The 25,642-nt window shown below is 22.5% G+C and overlaps 1 protein-coding gene across 18 annotated transcripts in view; it reads right to left on the bottom strand.

The window, feature by feature from the left end:
• The window catches only part of LOC129609873 (casein kinase I), a 55,336-nt gene that overhangs the window by 28,729 nt on the left and 965 nt on the right, over window positions 1-25,642 (bottom strand). For all 18 annotated transcript variants that reach the window (XR_008697042.1, XM_055522037.1, XM_055522044.1 and 15 more), the window contains exons 2-3: window positions 9,229-9,407; window positions 161-369 (exon numbers count right to left, since the gene is read on the bottom strand). Coding sequence is in view for 17 of the 18 variants with exons in the window: in XM_055522037.1 (XP_055378012.1) it covers window positions 161-369; window positions 9,229-9,281 (262 nt within the window). In the remaining variant the exon portion in view is untranslated. The remainder of the gene's footprint in view (window positions 1-160; window positions 370-9,228; window positions 9,408-25,642) is intronic.

Here is a 25,642-nt window from a genome sequence, read left to right as displayed (position 1 = left end):
TAATCTTTCATTTGTTATACATAATTATGTACATACACCTATTATAAACATACAAATGTATACACATGAAGATAAGAAAAAATATATCGAAAAATTATAATATTTAATTTAATCAAAAAAAAATTCTTAAATTAATATGAAAAAAATTAATAAAACTCACCTAAGCGCAATTCTCCAAAGTTACCACAGCCAATTTTCTTTCCAACACGAAAATTTGGTCCAACCATAAGAACTCCGGAAGAGGAGCTTACAGAATGACGTCCAGAATACATATTGCTTGTTATTCCGGTAACTCTAACTGCACTAGAATTTCCTCCTCCTCCTCCACCTCCAGCAGTAACTGATGAACTACTTGGTTGAACTCCACTACTAAGAGAAAATAAAAAAATAAATAAAAGTGAACAATACTAAAAAATTATTTTATAATTTATATTTGTTTGATTAATTTTGAATTTAGAATAAAAAATAAAAATATTTTGACAAAAAACTTTTCATCGAAAAATGATTTTCAAATTTTTTTTTCAATGCTATTTTTTTATTTATTTTTTTATATAATAAACATATTGAGCCTTAATTTATTAGAAGCATCAAATTTGTGACTGTCACTTTTTTGTCACGTCGCGTCAGATGAAGCGAAACTCGAAATTTTCAAATGTCAAAAAGTTTGAAAATCGCTTTTAAATAAACTACAGTGACAGACAAAAGTATAATCGACAAAGAATAAATTAGAAAGAGACAGACGTCTTTTAAATAATTTTGGTTTTTGAAAGACGTGAATGAACTTGAAATATAGGAGCATAAATGATAAATTGAACCCTATGGATTTAGCAATTACTTTAATTTGTTTTAATCGACCTACATGTTTTTTTAGATTTATTGAAAATTTTAAATGAAACATGAAAGAATTTAAGTAATTTCGTTAATTTTGATAATTAATATTGCTATTACAATTATATCTAATTATATTTACAAGATGTAAAGCTCCGTTTCTTCGATTTAGAGCTTTTTTTAGATCTATGTCGACAGCAAAATATCAAATGTGAAAATAAATGTGAAATTTTTAAAAAATGCGTAAATAAAACGTGCGTCTGGTAGAGTAGCAACTCTGTTACCTCACATTTTTTTATGCACGGCTTGTCTGGTTTAATAAGGTTGATTGTATATGTATCATGTTTATATATTATAATATATAATGTATATTTATAAATGTACGCCTTATTTTACACACTCTATCAATATTTTGGATAACATTAATTTTCATCCTTAACACGTAATTAATTTGAGATAAATTTTGAAATTTGACATCAGAATTCGACCCTAAACAAGAATATAAATGTACATGCACATATACATTCTTATATCTCTGACGGGTATTTCTTAGCATTACAAACAGAGTGGTTAATATTGTAAAAAAGAAAATGCCGTCTTAAATATTTAAGATTTAGCAATATTTTGTTTTAAAAAATTTTTTATCAGAAATAATGAAAAAGGATTCGTGTTTTAAAGCAAATCTAAATCTGCTCTGAAATAAGAAAATGTGAGATATAATTTATTTAAATCAAAAATACCGTATTTTTTGAAAACCATTACCAATATTTTTCCAAATTTAACCAGAAACTTTGAAAAATGTTTAAAAGCCCTACCATAAGACATATAAGAAACAAGTGAACTTTACTTGTGTATTTCAGTGTTAATTATTTATGTTTGTTAATGTGAGTACAAAACTAAAATAAAAATGTTAAAATTTGAGTAAAAAATAAAATGAACATAATTTTATTTTATAATAAAATAAAGCTGCTTTATAAATATAAAAAATATTCTTAATTTTTAAATTATAAGTGAGTACCAAACCAAAAAGAAAAACAAAGATTAAAATTGATATAAATAGAAAATAGTAAATTGATCGAAAACTACTTTATTTTTTAAGTTAAAGTAATACGAAAAGTTCGACATGTTTACTTATTCGCTAGAAAAATGTATGTAAATAAATTTTACCAAGCATAATTTATACGAGAACTACTTGTTTTGTAAGCCAAATTACTTATTTGAACAGAGTTATAATGTTAGACATGTTCCTGAATTAAATTCTGGCTAACAGTGAACACCGTTAAATAATTAACATATTAATTTAGTATAAATCTTAAATTCGACATTACAAAACAGAAGAGAATTACAGTTATCTTTCTCTTTTTTTTTTAATTTTACAATATTTAATGAAACATTCCTTCAAAAATTTTATAAATGTCACACCTTTGTGTGTGCTTATATCATTTGCGTTCCATTTACATGTTCAAACTACCCATGAGTTTATATGAAAATTTTTGTAAATTGGAACTGTATATATATGAGTTTTTCGTTATATATGAGTAAAACTTTTACTTTTTTGCCATAACCCTCCTTTTTTTACAATTTTTTATTATTCAAAGCTCAATTCAATAAGCATTTCAAATATTATAATGTTTAATCACGTATAATTATAAACACGTACTCTATTCACTGTAAATCAAATATTCTATTTAAATTTTACAGAAGGAATTCTGCATAGGTTGCCGGTGTGCATTTGTTTGTGGCAGTGTAGTTGTGCTCTCTTTTGGACATTCATGAGTAGTTTGAAAATGTTAAATTGAACGCAAATATTGTGTTTCATAAAATATTTTAGGTAGATTATTTAAATACAATAAAATTTAAACATAAAAGCTATTTCTGTTCGAAAATCTTTTTGATTATTACAGAAGATTTAATTAAGTAAATCTTTTATAAAAGATATTTAATATAATTTTCCGAAAAAGCAATATTAAAGTAATTTTGTTTTTGTATTCACAATTTTTTATAGTAACCATTGAAATAATAATAACAAAATAAATTAAATAGACTTGAAATATACATACACGTAGTAGACTTTTGAATAATTTCGAAAAACGAATTAGTCAATTGACCTCTCACATGATGTGATTTAGCCTTTTTAATTCACTTTCACAAACGGAAATATCGGAATATATCCGGAAGTTCCACAAGATATCATTTGAAATCATAGCGGAAAATAAAAATTTCAGTTGTAGTCAAATTTCATTAAGGTTTTCAGAAAAAAAAAAATAAGCCAGACAAATTTTTAGAGAGTCAATGTTTCAAAAAGTAATGAAAGTAAACGTTATACAAAATTATTGTAACATTATTGGCATAAAAATTCGTAAGTATAAAATCAAATTAAACTAAATTCATAAGTTTATTAAATATTAATTTCAGTTATATTTGGACTTAAATAATTTCAATGTAAAAAATCAGTTCATTTTGCACAAAACGTTTAAATGTATACAATATAACAGTTTTGTTAAAAGAATAATCTCAAATATTAAAGAAAATATGACATACACACAAGTGAAACGTGATTTTATGAATAAAGCCTGAAAAAATAATCTGAATAATATAGGAAAAATATTTAATTAAAAAATAGAAGCCAGCCATCTAAGCTACATAATTGTATATCTTGGTTTTTGCATTAAAATAATTGTATTTATTTTTATCATATTCTACTTTTATTCATTTAATAAATGTAGGTGAAAAAAAAGCATATAGTTATACTAGCCAACAATCTGGCACATTTTTAAAATAGTTAACAGTGTGTTGTTTTTTAAAATACTTAACAGTATAGTTATGAACATTTTCGGGATTTGAATGAAGTTAATCGAATAATTTTCGGAATTTAGTTAGGAAATAATTTATGCAATTAAAACTTTCTATAAATCTTAATTTTACATAAATTTAAGAATTTTAAAATCTCATCTTAAAATTTAGACGATTAAGTTGTATAATGTAATTATTGAAATGAAATTTAGATTATAAGTAAGAAAATTCATTTATAAGAGGATTAAGTACATAGTCATTTCAATCACGTTTTAATATAATTTGTAATATAATTAAAAAAAACAAAAGAAGGATAGTGATTTCTTGCATTTCTCCAGAACTGTTGCTTCACGTATTTTTTTTTCTAATTTAATTTAAGATAAATTTTTTTTATATTAAATGCAGATAATTCTAAAATTCTTGAATTCTAAAATTAGAAAATTAATAATTAAATTTAAAGTGCTAGAACTCCATTTTAGGGAACATTTTTTGACGAACTCGAAAAGAACTTCATTTTTAGAATATTTCCAAAAGTATTTTAGAAAAACTCTCTTTTTTTTTCCTTTATTCACTCCTAGAAGGAGCATAGGGCTAGTGCATGATATCACGCACTAGTTTCATAGCGTCATAGAGTTAACTAGGTAGGTGACTAGCCTACCGTAAGAAAAACTCTCTAATTAGTAAGAAAGTAATTTTTCTTGAATAATTTTCCACAAAATATTTTAATAGATTTTCATTTTATTAGATCTAAATTCTTTAATCTAAATATTATTTTATTAGATCTAAATATCAAAAATATTTATACTTTATTTAATATTTATGAATAACTTTTATGAAAATTATTACTTTAAAATTCATCCTAAATTTATGTAAAATTACATGCGGTAATAAGAGAATTTTTTCAAATGAAAATTATTGATTTTATTTCTCTGAATAATTAAATAACTATTTTTAGTAGCATATTTGAATTACCTCGTTTCTTGAAATATAGATTTAACTTATATACATATATACTTAATGTAAATAATACTTTAATACACTTATTCCAGTTAAAAATTAAAAATATTTTATATGTACGTGTAGAGAAAACAAGAACGATTTTGTAGACCAAAAAATATTTTGGTGAGCTTTTTAATTAATTAATTTGGATTACGGTTCTTAAATTTTATAGTTTTAGTTAACTAAAATTCTTCTTCCGATTACGTTTAATTCAATTTATACTGAACATATAAAAGGGGGTCTTAAATAATGTCAAATGTATGGTCATGTAATATATGAACAGTTCCTTGTCTCAAATTATTAAATTATTGTTGCACACCCTAAAATTAAAAGTTTAAATTTTATTATTTAAGTTCAGATGCTTTTTCAGGTTGACATAGAGTTTACCATGTATTTCGGTGTATCACTTGTATCAGGTGTATTTCGCTTAAAACAGAGAGCCCTCATCATGTACACTAATAATTATAATTTGTTATAAATTTGAAAATGATTATTTTATGAATTTATTTTATATATGTCAACGTTTCAGAGGTTAATTATTAAACTCTAACAATATTGGGTTCTTCATTAAAACAAATATTTTTAAAAATGCTCATATGCTCATATTTCGCAAATAAATATATAAAACGAATTCTCAATTTCAGTATATATTCTTATAACAAAAAAAATTTAGTAAAATTTTAAGGTATAATAATTGCATATACTTAAATAAAGAAAAAGAGGTTACAAGGCAACAAATTCTATTTAGAAAAGTAAAATAAAAATAATAAAAAAAAAACTAAATCGCTTTATATACTGAATTTAACTTTCAATGTTATAGTAGGAGGAAGATAATGATAAATATCGCAATTTTTCTGTCAACTGTTGCTCAATATACAACATGCATGCATACACATATTATGTTGATATGCACATGTTCAGTTGTATATATATAAATTGTATTGTAGAAGTAAATAAGTACATAACTTAATATATAAACTATATAAATATTTTTCCTATCATTTCAACATATGCACACACAAATATATGAGAACTATACGAGTATTGTTATTATTTGAATTTGCCCACATAAAAATATCTTAAATGTACGTATACATACATACATGAATGTATATATACATATATATAAAATACATATAAAGTATAACAAATATATAAAATATAAATATAGTATAACAAATTGAATGAAGTGTGTGCAATTCAATAAATGTCTTTAACATTTTTTACTGCAATATGCTACTAAAATAAAACATAACAAACACGAAACAAAAGGTTCGTGTAATGTCTAAAAGAGAAAAGTAGAAAATAATGTCACAAAAAAGAGAAATATTCCGCCAGAAGCTAATAAAAATAATTAATTTTTAATAGTAAATTTTTTAGTTCCTAGTTTAAAGGTTTTCTTTAAACGTAATTAATGCATGTTTATGTGTTATTTTGTAAATAATTTGAAATTTTGAGTTTAAATTTCGAAAATTATAGTGATTAGATTGAAAAAGTTGGAACTCACATTTCAATAAGCAATAATTCTTCAAATAAATTTTGATCAGCAGCATTTATTACGATGAACACGCTTAAAGGACGAAAAGGATCTTAAAAAATAAAACTTAATTATTTAAAAACAAAAAATTGAAACTTTTAGAATAAATTGAAAAAACAATTTAGAAATACGTAAAAATTTCAAGGTCATCTGAAGGTTAAATAGAAGACCATAAATTAGTATTTCAATTATATGGAACTGTGTTATTTTCTTACCATTTTGAATGTTATACTGTATGGTATTTTTAACATATTATGAATTTTTGTTATTGAAGTAATTTGATTGTTTTCCGAAAAGTATAACATTATGAAATCTTATTTTTTTCTTGAATCTTATAAAGGACACTATGCAGAATATCATATCAGCAAAAATGGTACTAAGAATGGAAAAAACTAAGAAAAAATGCACAAAATTTTTGACACATTTTTCAAAAACGAAAATTAGAAAAAAAAAAGTGCCTATAACTTTTATAATTTCAGTCGGAACGGACCGTTCGTCAATTTACAAAACTTCTATAGCTTTCAAACAAGAAAAATGAAATTTTGTTCACAAAAAGGTCGTACTATAAGCAAGTTATTTTTCTTGCACCAAATATTAATGAGTCCCTCATCACTTACCAAGTCTTGAAAGTTGTTCATAAGCAAAAGTTTGTACATCGAATAATGAAGCAACTTCTTTTTTTTGCACTCTTGAGCTCTTGTCTCTCATAATTTACAAAACGTCTGTATTACGCTATTACCTCAGCAGAAAAGCTCTGCCTTACTTGTTATAAAAGCAAAAATATAAAAGTAATCAATCGTTCTTTTATCAAAAAAGGTACCCTTATTCAATCCTTATGCAAGGAAAACTTATGAAAATAGTTGCTTCAAAGTTCATCCGAAATTTATGCAAAATTTTATCGTAATAAGAAAATTATGTATAGATATGTATTTGGATATAAGATGCTATTTTTATTTATTAAACTTCAAACAAGATTTAGAATTATAATTTGTTTGAGGTAAATGCTATTTTATGATTTTAATCGACTTAATTTTTATATTACACAAGACTTGCCCTATTTTTATAGCGTAGTAGGGTAAGTAGGCGATTGTAGACCATGTTAAATATTTTTTTTTTCACTCTTCCATTGGGAATTATGATTTTTTCCATTATATAAATATTTTATTAAATTTAATTAAATTTGAAAGATAGTTATTTCTCAAAAATATATTAGTGTAAATTTTATAAAAAGTCTTTTAGTCGAACCAGCAAATACTGTTACAACATAAAAAAATTTATTTTACATTCAAGTACTTTCAAAAGTATAATTATCAACGCATTTAAGGCGACATTTATAGGAGCATTTTGACATTGAGTGCCTAACACCTACTGAAATATATGGTACGTTATAAATATTTTATTTATTGTGAAAGCATTAAAACACAATTACGATTAAAGCTGTGCGTATGTATAAATAAATTGACAAGAATTTTTATAACTATTGTGCTATATGTTTTAATATTTATAGGGGTTTTGACGTTTTTAAATGTGTTTTCAGTTAAAAGTGCAGATTGCTTAATTTACCTACTTAATTTTAAATTCGACATTTCTTTAACATAATACATATATCCATTTAGTATAATCTCGAAATAAGAGTGCAATTTTCACATTGAAAGCTTTATGTCATTTAGTTCAAGAGTTTGAAACATTTTATGCGGGTATATATACTGTGGATTTCGTCTTTAAAGTTTTTTGTTTCAAAATATATAAGTACATGCAAATTAAATCTAAATGACTTTTATACATATTAATATTGTGATTTAAGCACACAAAACACACTCAAGGAGTACAAATTGTGTCCAATCTTCAAATTATAGTCGTTTTATCTATAAAATATTGTCAAAGGAATTCGATCTAACAGTATAACAATAAGAACAAAACAATTACTTGTTTATTAATATAACAAAAATTTTAAATATATTTTCATATATACATACTTAAAGTACTTGTAGTCAATTTCATAGAAAAAAGAATAAATTAACAGAATGAATTTTAAAGTAGAACACCAATTAAACCATTTTTTTCCCCGTGCCACCTCTAGTACTTGCATAGATTTTTGAATTGCATTTAACAAAAATTTCTTTTTGAATTGTCGTGCTTAAAAACAATTTTATTGAATATAGCCTTTCCAATCTGTGCCAAATACTATATAGTATAATATTAGTGAAATGAAATGGATTAATTTTTAACAAGATGTGAAAAATGCAAGTGTAAGTTATTTGATTACACCAACTAACACGTAAGGACAATTTTTATTTAATTTATTTATTTTTTTTCATATTTTTTTTGAAAGCCTCATATGTAATTTGTAAAAATGAAAGATTTTAATTAGCGTTTTCATATAGAATGTATTATACATATATAGAAACTTCACATTAATTTATTTATTGCACCCTTTTCACAATGTTGTTTGGTCTATTGAAATTTTAAATTTTAATTTTTTAATTTATAGAATTTTATTTAAATCTTATCATATTTAGCTAACAACAACAAAATTATATTGTATATATTTACCTCTTATATGTATAAATAAAAATTTTAATTAATTCCGAAAATTTGAATTAATTTTACACTATTTTAGAAAATTTTAAATTTAAATTTAATATCGAAGATAAATCGATAAAAAAAAAAACAAGAACAAAAGAATAACCAAATAAAATATTTTTCTAAAATCAATACAAGAGTAATGAACAAAATTAAATCAAGAAGGAAGAAAAAAAAAGTTGAATTTTCTTAAAATACAAAAAAAAAAAAAAAAAGACAAAATTTTCACTCAAAATATTGGAAACAATAAAATGATTTTGATTTCTTCGGGTATTTTTGGTTTTTTGTTGAATAAAAAAAACGAAAAATCGGGTTTTTTTTAATTCAATTGCAAATCTTAAGTATTTTTTCGTCGTCAAACAGAAAAAAAAAATTAAAGAAACAGTGGAAAGAAAAAAAACATAAAACAAAAAGATCTTCATGTTTGAATAGAATTTTGTTTTTGTTTTGACTTTTTATTTGTTTTTTTTTTTTTATTTTTAGCTTACCTAGAGTGTCTATCTCTTCCTTCGCGCGAATCTCTGCCGTCACGTCGCTGCATTTTTACATTTATGTGATCACAGTTGGCAAAAATATTTATACTAAAAGTGAGTCCTATATAACTCTACTAAAGCAAATTAAGAGTGTGTGATCTCCTAATTAGTTGTTTCTGTTTTACAAGGAATTTCTTTTTTACCCATGTATAAAAAAAAAAGAAATAATTAAGTATAGAAAAAAAAAAAATAAACAAATTATTTTTTCTATAAATTTTTGTTATTTTTTTTTTTTTTGTTCGGTTTGTTTTTGTTTTTGTTTGTAAATCAGTATAATTGTTTTAACTATTTTTGTTTCTGGTATTTTAAAGAAAGAAAAAAACAAAAAAAAAAAAAAAACAATAAATGCACAGTAAAATTCGTTTGTAGAAAGCAGGAAAAATTCTATATACAATTAAATTTTGAATACCTCTACACACTAAATTCGATTATCTTGATTTTGTTTTTTAAATATTATATTTAATAAATAAAATATAGATAAAAATAAATTGTATTATGATTAACCTATAATAAAATTAAACGAATAACATAAAATCTTTTCACGTTGAATCTTGGTTAATTTTATTCAATTCACAGACATTGGCATACTAGCACACCATTTTAATAATAAAAAATATCGGATACTAAAAATTTATAATATAAAAAATAAGATGTTGATAAAATCAAAAATTTCGACAATTACCATCTTAAACTCATCATCAGATTTTTTCCTTAATTTTAACTTTGAATAACTAAGAACTCTGATCGTTTTGTAATAAAAATTTAATAATTTTATATATTGGCGTAATTTTTAAGTTACTTTGAATGTAAATATGCTACCTAACGAATGTATGTAAGAATTAGAAAAATAAATGCAAAAATAAATTAAAAAATCATATTTTAAGAATTTAAAAATCAATATTCGATATGCGGTCTTGTAATTTTTGAAAAAAAAATATATACTTAATCATTTTTAAAATTTGGAAATATTATAGAAAGTAATTGGGTTGAATGATAAAATTTTAATTTAAAACTATAAAGTATTTTAAATCACATATACATATAAAATGAAAAAAATTATTATATTTATAATAAATTTTTATTTCAAATTTAATACAGTTTTAATGTAAAACCAAACTATTCAAAATATGTATTCTACTACAATATTAAATATTAATTATTATAAATAGTAAACCTGTACCCCGTATACATTTATTCTTTTAAAAAACCGAATTGTATATTTAATTAATTTTGAAAATTAAATTAATTTTTAATATTTTGAAATTACATTCACGTGTTCTATTCCTTATTGGCACTGTCACTATATTAAAATTGCTAATTTTATTGTATAGTTTAAAAAATTGTTTGTTTTAAATTATTTACTCTATTGAATAAATTAATTGAACATTCCGCAAATTCTTTAACGTCAAAATTTTGTTTTCTGTCTGCAAACTGTCTGACGTATAAAACTTTTACGGACAGAAATGTAGTAAACTTTTTACCCGTAATTGACTTTGAATTTTGATCATCCGTAAACGTCAAAACAAAAAAAAAATTTTTTTTTTAGATTTAAAATAATTTTATACTTACATATTAAAAATTAACAAAAAAAATATTTTTTATATTATTTTTAACGTAAGGATAGTCACTCAATACATCAAATTTATTTACTGAATTACTACGTTTAAGAATTTAAGCTTTAACTGAAAGTAAAAACGCAGTAGAGTATTCGTAAACTCAGACAACTCAGATTTTGTAAAATTTGACGTTTAAGAATTTACCAATTCTAGCATCCTTAAACCCTGGCATCCTTCTGGTATGGCTAACTCACAAATTTAAACCAAATTTTCTCAAAATTTTATATTCTATATCCTAATATATAAAATTCATCCTTAAATTCATAACTATGTACATACATTAGAATAAAATTCTATTTAGTTGTTTCAAACGAATTCCACTGTATATAAAACAAAAATAAAAAAAAATTACTCACAAATAAATGCAATTTAAATTAAAATTATAATTTAAATTATATACACATACATATACATACATATGTAGGTAAAAAAAAAAAATAAATAAATAAACACCAAAAACAAAAAGAAAAAAATTAAAAATACAAACAAATTTTTGGTTTTCGATTATTGAACTTGAACCAAAATAAGTTTTCTTTATTTTTTTTTTAAATTTAGAAAAAACATTTAAATATATAAAGAAATCTAAAAAGGGAGGCAAAATTTTGCACATATAATTCCGGGATTTTGTTTTAATTTTTTCTTATTTGGAAAACATCTAAATAAACATTTTAAAAAAAAAAAGATACAAAATTAAAAAAAAATAATTTTCATTTAAAACAAAAACGAAACGCTTAAATAGCACGTGCAACTTATATTTATTGCCAGTTTTTATAATAAGTTACACACCATACGAGTACTAGATATTTTCAGCAATAAGCAACCAATTGATCACGAACTATATATATACATGCGGCTCTCTATTTGTTATAACGTGCACTATTCAACAATATATAATATTTCATAAGGATCAGTATATTGTTGTAATTATTGTTGAATTTCGTTATTAACATAATCGCATCATACACTGTAATCGTACTGCCAATTTATTGCAAAATAGAAATTTTCTACTCATTTGCGTTATACATAAAAAGACAACCAACAAAATTGATGTGCCATTTTTGAAAAAAAAAAAAAAAAAAATATAAATAAAAATTTTAATAAAATTATTTTTAAAATTTTTTACATTTTTATTGTAGTTTGAAAAGAGAAAAACAGATATCACAATTTTATTTTACTAGAATAACAATAAAATATCAGTCGGAAAGTGCTTTACTATATATAGGTAATAAAACAGGTATATTAGTTAAAGAATTATTTGTAATTTTTTTAATTAAAAAACAAAACATCTAATAAAGAATTTATTAAAAAAATTAAATTGGTGCAATTTGAACAGCAATTCAGTTTACTGCTCAGTTAACAAAAATAGTAAACGCTTAACTCATCTCTAGTAATGAATTATAAATGAACGATTTAAGAATTTAAAAATTTTATAAAAAATTTTTTTTAAATCTAATTGATATTAAACTAATTTTTTTATAAAAAAAAAATAGAGTAGATATGGAAAAAAATATTAATAAACAGGGCATATAAAACATTCAGGGTGGTGAAAATAAAAACTATATTTCAGTCATTTTTTAAGGATTCAATATTAGTGAGTAAGTATATCTACTTTTTAGGGCTGTGACTTTGAATATTAATGATAATAATCAAAAATTTTTATGAAAAACTATAACTATGCTGGAAAATATTTAAAAAAAATGTAAGCCTTTTAATTATTTTCCTCCTATAAATATGCTTTGATAATAATGATTTGTTTTAGAATTTTTTTACTTTGAGATACGTACAAATCAAATACATATATACATATTTGGCAAAATAAAAAATCTAGTACTAAGTAAAACTAATAGTTTAAATAAAAAATTTGTTAGAACATTTAAAAAAAAAAAATTATGTTTGATGTGTAAGGGTGAGAATTTAAGGATTATTTTATGCACACAATATACGAAATAAATTTTGTATAGTTTGAAAATGTTAATGTTTATACGCGTGTACAGAATAATAATGAAAAAAAAAAAGGTTTTGCAACACTGACAACTTGATTTTGTATTTAATAAAATTAAGAGAATAATCTATAATTTCGTCATAACAACATTTTTATGATTATGGGGGCACAGGTTTAATTTCTTAACTTTTAGTTTTTTTTTTTTTTTTGTTTTACAACAACAATAAAATAAATATCTTGGATTAAGAAAAATTTGCAAGAAAGTTTTTTTTTTTGTAAAAAACAAAAAATAAAAGAAAGCCTTTTTTTCCACATTTTTATTTTGGCCGGAAGGCCATTTATACTTAAAAATATTACCCAAAAAAAAAATTTATATACAAAAAGGAAAAATCATAATTTGGTAATAGTTTATTTTAACTTCTTATAATATTTATTTAACGACCTTTTAAGATCGTTAAATAAAGAATATTTTGTATATTCTTAAAAGAAAAATTAAATTGGATAAGAATATTTGAAAGATTAAGTGAATACTTGGTATATAAAACTGCAATACTTAATTCTAAAATCAACAAACTTTAAAAGTAAGTTAAAGTTTAAGTTAAAGGATATTGTAGAGCGTTAAAGAATGTTTCATAAGAGATTACAATTAAGATCCACAAAAATTTGACACGTCCATAAAATATAACCGACCGCATTATAAATTTTTCGACTTAGATTCATAAATATTCTATAATTATATTCGAAAATAACCTTTTTTGGAAAAGTTGGATTGTTTTCGAAAATTTATAGTATTTTCGAAAAAAAAGAGGTACTCGTATTTTTGAAAATTTATAGATTTGGAATGTAATTCTATATTGTAGTGCATTTCAAAACTCCAAGCTAAATAATCTGTAATTGCAAGATATTCGAAAATTTAACATGGCAAAAGAAATGGAATTACAATAAAACTCAATTTATAATTTAAAAAATCTATAATTTTTTAGTGTTTAATAATTGAAGTATCAATTTTGTCACTGTTTGAATTTGAAAAGCAGTTAAGATTAAACTGGACGACAGCTCAAAATAGGAGAATTACATGACGTAAAATTTGGTGCAAAAATAAAAGTTCACTTTAATTGAAAACGGAAATGCGTTTGAAGATTTTGAAAAATTAAAGTTTTGTTTCATTGGAATGGAGTTAATAAAAATGCTTAATTAAATAAATTTGAAAATATGTAAGTACTTATAGAAGCAATAATTGATTTTGAACACAATCTAAAACGACAAAAGGACATTTGAAAAATTAATATATTTATTAATATAGGATATATGTAAGATGAGACCACTTAAATAAATTAGGGAACATTTTGAGCACATTGATCTAACGGAGATTAGTATACATACTTAAAAAATATACAAATAAGTTTTTTTTTTTGTTTTTAATGAAATGAATCGAGAATGTGAACTGCCTTTAATTAAAAACCTAATTAAGGTAGCTGCAGCTTGCTTCTTTTTCCCCCTCTCTCTAGTTCTTATTAAAAAAATTGCAATTGCTTATGTATAAACAATTGGTCTTAGCTTTCTTTAACAATACTTACAATATTTTATTAAAATAAAAATAAAATTTTAATTTTTGTTTCAAGTATAAGAAAAGATGTTATGTAATATCATTTAGAAGATGTTGATTAAAGAAGGTAAGAATGAATGTTGTAGTATGAAGCACATACAAACCTAAAGTATGTTCTTTAAGTTTGTATGCATTTTACATACAAACATACATATTTTATTGTGTTCTTTGATTATAATTTTTATGTGGTGTACAAATATATTACATTATGTAATATTTTTTATTAAAATTTCCTTCTTTATTTATTTAGAAAATGTCCCTTTTCTTATTATAGTCATATTTTAGCTATGAATCCATGGGCAAAACATTTAATTCCGATAGTTTCATAAGACTGGCTCTGAGGACAAAACAAATTCACTCCCTCAACAACTTCTCACTTGAAGGCCATATTTCTAAAATCTATTAAGGATCTAAGTATCATGTTCAAGATTTCAAATTACGGTTACTTCTTCATTTAAACTCATACAAAAGGATATTTGATCCATTTTGATGCAAAACTAGTTTTTCTAAGATTACCAAGGTTTATAACAACAAAAATAAAATATTTTACGTATTCTCCTTTCTTAATTAAGGCCACAAAAAAAAAACAAATTTCACGTAAAATAATGAAGGTCAACAATAGGTAATGAAAGTTAAGAGTTAAAATTTAAATTTTTTTCCTATTTTAGTACAGGATATGCATTTCTAATACATCTAAAATTTAAAGTTTCTTAGGTGTAGGTGAAAAAACTCATATAGATTTCGCAGGATGTAGAGATTTCTAAAAATGAAAACTAGTAGCTTTCTTGAATAACAATTTCTTTAATTCGAAAAATGATTTGATTAATGTTCTACAATTTAAATCATATTAATTTTATATAAAAAACAAATTATTTACTGTAATCGAAAAACTATTCACAGAACCTTAACATTCATTACATAATTATAAGTACGATTTATAAAATTTAAATAAATTATCAATAAAATAGCAAAAATTATTTTAAAATGATACAAAATTCAAGTGTTTATTCCAAGATAGCAAACAATTCGTATGAATTGTGTAATCTATATACAAATCATAATCACACACACACATATACAAAATCACCAGTAAGTAGGTCTGTTTTTGATAAATTTAAAAAAAAAAAAAATTAACTATTAAATATGACGTTATTTTTGTGATTGAATCTGACTGTTTACTGATCAGATCCTTATTTTTGAATAGAATGAAATTTTCTGAAGTAATAATTAATTTAAATAAAGAATTTCAAATTGAGAATATTTATGAACATTGATCATTTTAACTTAGAAAAGGAAATTGAAAATTTGCAAATAATACAAAAACAAAAGAAAGAAAAACTAAATTGAAAAATACTAGAAATCAGACTTAAAGCCCCTGTGTACATATACAAAATAAGCCTACTACGGTAGAACAATCAAATGAAGGAGAAATATTCAAAAAAAGTAAGAGAATCAGAAGACGTAGAAAGCTTATGAGTCTGATTATAACAATTCGAATTCGGTAATTGGCCTCATCATTATCGAATTTTTCTCAATACTTTAGGCAATAATTTGAAGATTTCAATTAATTGCCTCTAACAAAAATTAGATGTTTCTCATTTTAATTTCTACCATTAGAAAATTTCGAATATAATACGAAAAAAATTTTCCTAATTTAAATTGTATACGAATATTATGATAGATACTCAACCTCGCTTCGTGTCATATGGTCATAAGAGCGAAATTCACAATGATTTTTATTAGGTTTATAAAATACTAAAGTAAGCGTACATGTACTAAAATAATTTCTTTACAAGAACCATTCCATTATTATTAATTAGAGAATAATTGTATTAATTTTACAAAAGAGTCCAAAAAAAAAAAATTGACAAAATAAAATTCTTAACCTTTTCTTTTTATTAAAAAAAAAAATTAATTACGTATTCCCAGCATTCAAAAACACACTTTTTTCTTTATTAAAAATGAAAACTTTATCTTTTACCTAATCAGATACAGGTTAAAAAAAAAAAATAATTGATAACAAAAAAATACGAGTACATTGCACACACATACATAGTAATTTAATAATATTTGTGTTTGTAAAATATCATAGCATAAAAGAATGACAGGGTTAAGATAACGTTGAAAAAGTTTTCATTTTCTTTTCTTTTAGTTTTAAAAAAAAAATAAATATAAACTTGCGTAAGGTTTATTTTGTGAAGGCACTTGAAACTAAAACAACACGATGAGTAGCAACATAAATTCTGCGGAAAATATAGTTGTATACATATGTATATATATAATGATGCAAGAACGTGCAAGTACATATACATACATATATAAACATATATACTTATACATAAAGAAAGTGGAATTATATAAATTCTAAAGTCGGTCTTTTAAAGTTTTGTATAAGAAATGAATATTATTTTTTTTTTAAATTCCTACATTGATTAATTAAAATTTCGAAATTACAATCTGATTATAACACCTTCATGAAAAGAGCTTAATAGATAATTTTTGGAAATGGTCATAATTTGAATGATACTTCGCATACTTATGCATGTAATTTGTTTAAAAAAACGTTATCATTTCGGCAATAATACAAGTACTCATACAAAAAATAATCATAAAATATAGAACTAATAAGTATGGGTTTTTCTGATTTTATGGTAAAATTATAATTTTTGATTATTTTAATAAAAGTTTTTTTTTTAATTGAAATAATTTTAGTTTCTATAAATCTGTAATTAATTCTAAGATATTTGAATTTAAAAGAAAATATTATCGAGAAGAGCGAATAAGTCATAGTCAATACAATTAAATTTTCTTTCATAAAAGTTCATAATTAGCGGATAAAAGAACCTGTGTGAGTTATTTCATTACAACTTCATAACAATCAACAAAATAAATTCCGCTTATTTTTAATATTTCGTGACAAAAACCCAGAAAAACAAAAAAAAGGGACTATCTGAATTTTCTACTTTTGCTTTTCAAAAAAATTACTAAATTTAAAATGAAATTAAAAATGACCTAAACAAATGATTTTTACTATTGAATTGCTTGAATTACTACTATTGGTAGGTCACTGGCATACCTGAATTTGGACGGTGTTCCGATCATTGAAATGAATTGATACTGGAATTTCCTATAATTAAAGTAGACAAGATATTCATACAAAAGAAAAATTCAACAATAACTTATTAAACGTATTCAGTCAGAATAAAAGTGAATTTTATCCGACGAATTGTTTAGAACAAGTCCCAATTAGCAAATTAACATTGCATAGAACAGCCAAAACGATTATATCATTTAGACGCACAAAATGCTGCTATCAGATGTTTAACTATACTTAAAAAATTTATCAATTTTAGAAAATTTAGTGAATTTAAATTGCTTGTAAATCGGTTCTTACTTCAAATTTCAAACTTCTTATTAAATTTTTATCTTATAGGGATCTTTTAATTTTAAACAGGTAAATTAATTTTAAAATGAAATTTTTGTATAACAATTAAATGCCTAATTATTGGTGAACTTCAAAAATAATAAAATAAAACTAAAAACTTCCATATTTATCTATTTAATATGAATGCACTGAGTCATTCAGAATCTTTTAAAATCATTATAAAATCATAAAATTATTTATAACTAGTTATAGATTGCATATATATATATACATACATATTCACGTATACATTTTATATATGCTTTTAATTAGGTCATAATGAAATTGATCTTCACATCTAATTGATTAATAGTTTTTGCGGTTTTCTATATTTTGATATTGTGAAACTTAAAAGAAATATTATTAAAAATTGAACTGAAATTAAGATTGCTTGTGAAGTATGGGGGGGGGGGGGAGTACTGACAATGACATGTGAAACGTAAATAATTTAAAAAAATGTATGTATGTACGTATATGTATATTTTTCATCCAGATTTCTGTACGTATACAAAAATACAAATCTAAAAAAAAATTTGTTACTGGAATTTGAATGTAAATTTTCTATTTAACATTTGTAATCATTTAGATTTAATGAGATTGGAGGGTTTTTTTTTTGTCAATACTTAATTTTTTAATTAATTCAAAATATTGAGGAAGGCACAAACCATTAATCTGTATCAAAGCAAGTGTTATATAATTTTTAAATTTTGAAATACTTAAATGTACATATATGAATTTACTAATAAAAGAGAGTAATAATAAAATTAATTAAAAATTACTTAATTATAAGTGATTTATTATAATTGGTAAAGAAATGCTTATTTATTGAACAGAATGAATGTTCTGCGTTCTAATAATTAAAACCAAACTTTTAAACTATTTCTAATCATGAACTAAATAAAAGAAACAAAAACAAAATTTATTTTTTAAAAAATTCAATTTAAAACAAAATTGCAAGTAATCAAAATGTAAAATGAGTAATTTATCCCAAGGTATTACTAAGGCCTTTTCATAAACGCAATACATCGCAATAAATGTCATCAATTTGCTTCTGAACAATAAATGTCATCATAAACTGCGCTTTATTTACAATCATAAACAAATGTTGCAAATAAAGTGTGTTGATAAACATTTCAAGCTTAACAATAAAAAAATGTATATTTAAATTTAATCGTGACAAGTGCAAGTTAATCAGCCGAACTGCTTTTGTTTTTTTTTTTTACATTTTCAAAACGTCTTGTCCGATTGAAGATAAATTAAAGAGGTTAGAAAATATAATTTTAGTAAAATTTCTTACTGCATTTTTTTTTAGAAATTTATTAAAATTTATTTATTTTGTTTAGAGAATTACTATGTATGAACAAGAAAATTTGTGTTCATAAACTCAATAGCTACTACAAAATTAAAATAGGAGCCAGTACTTTATACAACTGTCAAGAATATAAGTGGGTAATGCATCATTATCATTATTGTTTCGCAGTATTGCGTTTGAAAATATGTCTATAATTATATCAAATAAATTTCTTAAAACTTCTAAAATTTTAAGAACATTTTAGTTTAAATTCTTATATTATTGACCAATTTTTTATTGTGCATTACATACAAATACAATTGAATTCCAAAAATTTTTCTAACTTACAAAACAAATTACTATTTACTTTCAAAAATTTCTATAATATTTTAAATAGAATTATTTAAATGCTGTTAGGCATATTCCAATAGGGAAATACCTCATTAATATTTTATAATTACTAGGAAATATGATTCAGTTTTGTGAAATGCTTATGTAGTTTAAAGTAAAAAATTAGATATTCATTTATTATATTATGGAATTATCGATAACTATACACTTTGTATATATACATACATATATATGTATGTACTTAAGAAAATAACAAAAATTGATCATGGATTTAATTGTATAAACTATAAAGCACGTTTGTCGAATATAAAATGTAATTTTATTTTCTTATTTTTTTTTTCTTTGCTTTCATTTTTAAAAAATAGTCAACAATAACTTATTTATAGTCATCAAGTATTTATATTATACGTTTAGTTTTAGAAATAGACGTAAATTTTATTTATTAAAAAATTTCAATAAGTACCTAGAGAAGCTTTCAAAAGAATTCATTTGAAGTATCGAATTAATATTGCAGAATCCTTATAATAAATAAATTATAATAACATATAAAAAATTACACAGTCATTTTAAAAAATATAAATATATATATAAAGGTATATAATATATATATATATATATAGATTTTATTAGAAAATAGAAAATTGTAAAAAATTTTTGATAAATTTTATTTTTTCAGAACCACAGAAACCTACTATTAAAAAAAATATTAACTAGAATTTATAATATTATTTTATTGTTTTGTAAACATAATATGAAGGTTTAAATCACTTAACAGCACTGCTTTTACTTAATGTACTGTCTTAAAATAAATGAATAATTAAATTAAATATAATAAGCTTCACGTCAGTTTTCGCTGAAATCACATACACATACATTGTTGTTGTAAAAAAGAATGACGAAACTGAAATTTCAATTTTCTTTAGTTGTTAAGTCTTAAATTAAAACACATATTGTGTAAATCACCTGTCACTTTTTCAGCACTCATAACTACTACTGACGTGTAATCTTCACCAATAAATAATGAATTCATAAACTAAGTTATATAATTTATATGCACAATTAAATTTGACAATCGCTACGAAATGTATCAAAAATATTAAACTTTATAATTGATGCTGCGCTACATTCAGCATACTTAATGAAAAATTAAAGTGATTAAACCTATTATTTAATGCAATACTCTAATATTTATTTTGCCTAAATAAAAATGTACATATTTGCAATCTTTAAATTAAGCAAGTCTCAACAATTAGTAAACTTAATGACGTAAGAAACTGATTCATGGTTATCTACAATATCATTCAGCGGTATGATCCTCCCAATAGCGAAGTAGAATAAAAAAAAATTAAGCAAATAAAATTCATTATAACGCTTGTCAAATTTCTCTGTCTCGTACTGTCTATAAGACGAACTTTTTTTTTTAGCTCGAACTGTTTTGGATCTGTTAAATTAACATTTAGAAATATTAATTTCAATTTTTCAATATTCTAACTCAAACTTTTCTCTATATTAAATTATTTTCCGAAATTTGAAGAGTTTGAGATATAGAAATTCCACTGTATATAGTTTGTATGAAAATATAATTTTTTATAAGACAAAATATCGGGGATTTATGCGAAAACCCATTCTATTTAACATTACTTATGCATTTAACATTATTAAAATTTCTGAATCAATTGAGAAAAATTGAAAAACATTGGATTTGTTCACTATGTTTAATTACAAATTATATAGATACATACATATATGTACATATCTGCTTAAAAGAAATAGATATTGATTAAGAAAGAAGTAAGTATGTCCCAAGCAAACTTTATAATAAAAATTATTTTTTTAAATAAATCAGACTTTTCAATATATTTTCATGAGAATTCAATATAAAAATTAAATTTCTCAATAATTTATATCTATAATTATTTTTATAAATGAAATTTTTAAATACTTCATAGACCTTAATAGTAGATTAATAATAATCTCTTTTCTAATAACAATAACAATATATTAATAACATTAATAGTGATAATACAAGTAATTATTACAATGAAACTTTCTAAATTATAAATTTGTATAAGTATAAGTAAGTACATACTAAATATAAGTATGATATCAAAAAGCTGAGATAGTAGGGTAGATAACATATTATTTAATAAGTATACATATATACATATGTGTGAATAAAATTATACAAATCCAATATAAATAAATATAAGCAATGTCTTATCTATTAAATAAATACAATTTTTTTTATACACTTAATAAATATTCAAACATATTTATTGGTTGTATTTATTTAATTTAAAACTTAAGTAAACGCACAAAAATACCTGATTCTATAATTTTTATAAAGATTAACCATTTATTTTTTCATATCAAAACTATTGCAAATAAGTATATTAGAGTAGATTTCATATAATGTAGATTTCAATATAGATTTGTAATTGAAATTGATTAATTTTACACATTAAAATATTGGTATTGTATAATGGAATTGGTTGTAAATTACAATTTAGTCATACTTATTATTTATATTAGTGAAAAAATATATGATAATTTTATTTACGATAAAATAACAAAATTATAACTCTGTAAATAATTTATATGTACAAATGTACATAATAATGTTCTACATAAAATTTATGGTTATAAATTTAAAATCGATAAGTAAGCTAATACACGTTGTATTTATATCTAATTATTAAATAGAAATTCATATTGCTATTATGAATGAAAACTAATTGAAAAATTATTAATGGAAATTAAACTCAAATTTATTTATACTGTTAAAATATTACCAAGCATCTTTCGTCCGTTCATGTGTCTTTTTAACAAATTTCTATTAAGCAGTTTTTCTTTAAAAAAAAAAAACTTACTAAATCTCCCCTCTAAAAGTTCTAAAAATGCTATTTTTTTGATTATTCATTGTATTTATACATTAGAAATATTTTTCTATCTTCCGCCTATCGAAAATCATAAAATTTCAATTGTCGGCCTCTTGTATTTTCGAAATATTTTATAATCAACAATAAACATGATCACCTAATTAACTCCCGGCTATTCGGCTATTACTTTAATGCCCCTTTCCCTAATTTTTCATCTCATTCTAAAGGTTTTTGAAAATACTATGCATATGCAAAGTTTGTTACCTTCTGTTAACTAAGCAACATTTTGATTTGTTTAACCGAGAAGACCTACTTTACAAAGCATGCGTTTTGAAAAAACTTATTTATCTAGGTTTTATAAAAATTTTGTCCTTAAATTTCATAGTAATTATGAACAAAAAAAATTTATCAGAACAGTATGTATCAAAAATGATAACCATTTATTGTGCATATAAGTCATTCTAAATTTTAAGAAACTAAATTTCTTCAAATGGATTCAATGACAAAATTATGACAAGTATGAAATAGGACATAAATAGTGAACACATTCTTTTTTTTTTTAAACACTGAGAAATGTGAAATTTAATCCCTATTGGTGTAGAAATACGAAAACATACACAAATAGATTAAAAGTGAAAGAAAATCGAATATTGGCGGACAGCTTGTGTTTCTACGAATTTTATAAAGATAGAATTAATTAAAAATATTAAGAGGTGAACAGATAGGATAAAAATATATTAATGGAATTAATATACCATTACAATTATCTTATAATTAAACAATAATTTAATTTACAAAATTAAAATTTACTAAAAAAAAAACATTAATTTTAATTGCATAAGTAGTTACTATTTTCGAAGTCAAAAGGTAAGGTAAATTCTTTGTAAACGAACTCAAAAAAAATTTATCATTTAATTTATAATCAAGTGCACAATCTTATACTTAAATATCTTGCAATTTTCTTTTTAATTTTAGCTTCGTACTTAAATACTTCTTTTAGTGCCTCCTACCTAAAGTACATAATTTTGTTTATTATTCCTTGTGTGATTTTAACTCCATAACAGTAAGTTCATAAATCCAAAGAATACAAAAATTGTTAAATAAATGAACTACAAATGTACCTATATCTTCAAAATTTCTTATATAAGCTATACATATATACATACATATTTCTAATAACATTTAAAATTTTGACAGTAGAATGTAATTTAAGTTTTTCTTCTGTACCTATATCTAAGAATATTCTAATGACGTCATAAGATGTTATCGAAAAAAAAAAATAAAATAAAATAAGAAAAAGATAAAAATAAATATAACAAAACCAAAGAAGAAAAACAAATCCTTCAAATATCCTAAAAATACAAAAATAAAAATTTGTTATTGTATGATTATTGTTGATGATTATTAATTTGTTTAAAAATTTTATGTATGTGTGCGTGTATTTGTAGGGGATTTTTTTTGTTATATTTGCTATCATACAAAGATTCTTATAAGCAGCCACTAAAATCTTATTATATAGATATGTACATATGTAGGTATTTAATTCTCTTGCATGATCAATGGATAATGGATTACATGACGTATAGATGATTTAAACCTAAAAATAATGAATTATAAATATGTGTATTATATTATGAATTTAATAAAAGAAAATTTTGAATTAAATTTAAATAAAATTGTTTATGCTTAAGTTTAAAAGGTGATTTTTCTTCTTTTTTGCATACATACATACTTACATACAAACCTAGGTAGGTAGGTACGTATTTAAAAAACACTTAATATTTTCTCTTATTTTTATTTTATTTTTTTTTGTTTCTTTCTTTTTATTCAACGAAAACAATTTTTGCTAATTCAATCTACCTTTCTTATAAAAGCATATTTTTTATAAAAAAAAATAACATGTTCAATCCTGTTCACTATTCAGGTGAGAAATAAGAAAAACGAAAATATACGGAATCATTTTGTAACATTTAAGTGAAGTATAGACTATACACGACAGTTTAGTTATTTTTGCGTATTAAAACAAACATGAAAAATGGATACATGGTGTTTGCTAACTCACGAACTTAAGTATCTCACTAAAAGAAACAAAATATATAAAAAAAAAAAAAATATACTTCGGTACTAAGCAAAAATTTTTCGATGATTTTGTGCTACCTTTACTTTTATATTATTTACCCATTTTAAAAATAAAATAATTATTTTATACTAATCAACTAAATAATTGCATAAATTGTTTATAATTTTAAGCTTCAGGTATAGGTAAGTATTAGAAAGATAGTTCCAATGCCTTCGTATCTTTATCAAATTTAATATATACGGTTTAATTTCATTGGTATAAAAATAAATTGAACTTCGTAAGTATTTTTCACTATATTTTATATAAATAAAGTAAAACAAACACTTACTCATAATTAAAAAAAGACAAATGGAAATGAAAAGAAATAAATACGCTGAAGCTACTTACATAGATCAAATCTTATTTAAATTTAACTACCAACCTACCTATACCAACTTATGTGAATTTGGATTGTTAATCAGGTAGGTATCTGACATTCATTTTAAAAAAATTAGACCAATATTTTAAGGTTATGTTATTTTATTCAATTGAAAATTGCAAAAAAAGAAAAATTTTTTTTTTTTAATTCTCTACAGGATAAGATCGATACATTTGTATTATGTAGATTGGACCTACCCTTCTAACTATACAATTGTGTCTATATTAAAGCAAAAACAAAAAAATATTAAAACATTTTAATTTTATTTTAATATTTAGCGATTTTAATACAAGAAATTTTTATGATACATCGAAAAATATTTAACAAAAATAAATTTATATGTATATGTACATACATATATATCACACAAGAGTTTTGTTTTTTTTTTTTGCAAATTAAAAGAAAATAAATGTAAAACATAGAAGCAAAAGAAAAAGAAGAAAAAAATCTATAAAACTGGTAAAAAGATGGTAGAGTTTTATCTACACAAAAGATATTTTATATAGGCAATATTAAGTAGGTACCTACATACTTATAAAATGCTAGTGACAGTGACTCATTTTTTTTTTTGTTTCTTCTTTTCGAAAGGATTTAGAAGTAAAAAAAAAAAAATTCTAAACCCCAATATTCCCAGAAAATGTTTTTTCTTTTTATTCACAAAATCAAAATATATGATAAACAACAATAAACATGCAAAATAACAAACAAAAATTTACTTTAGTTTTAAAAATTAATAAGGCAAAAGTTATAACCAGAAAAAAA

Source organism: Condylostylus longicornis, unplaced genomic scaffold (genome assembly GCF_029603195.1).
Source record: "Condylostylus longicornis isolate FDR11 unplaced genomic scaffold, ASM2960319v2 ptg000040l, whole genome shotgun sequence".
Classification (NCBI taxonomy): domain Eukaryota; kingdom Metazoa; phylum Arthropoda; class Insecta; order Diptera; family Dolichopodidae; genus Condylostylus; species Condylostylus longicornis.
This window is presented reverse-complemented; position numbering and strand designations above follow the sequence as displayed.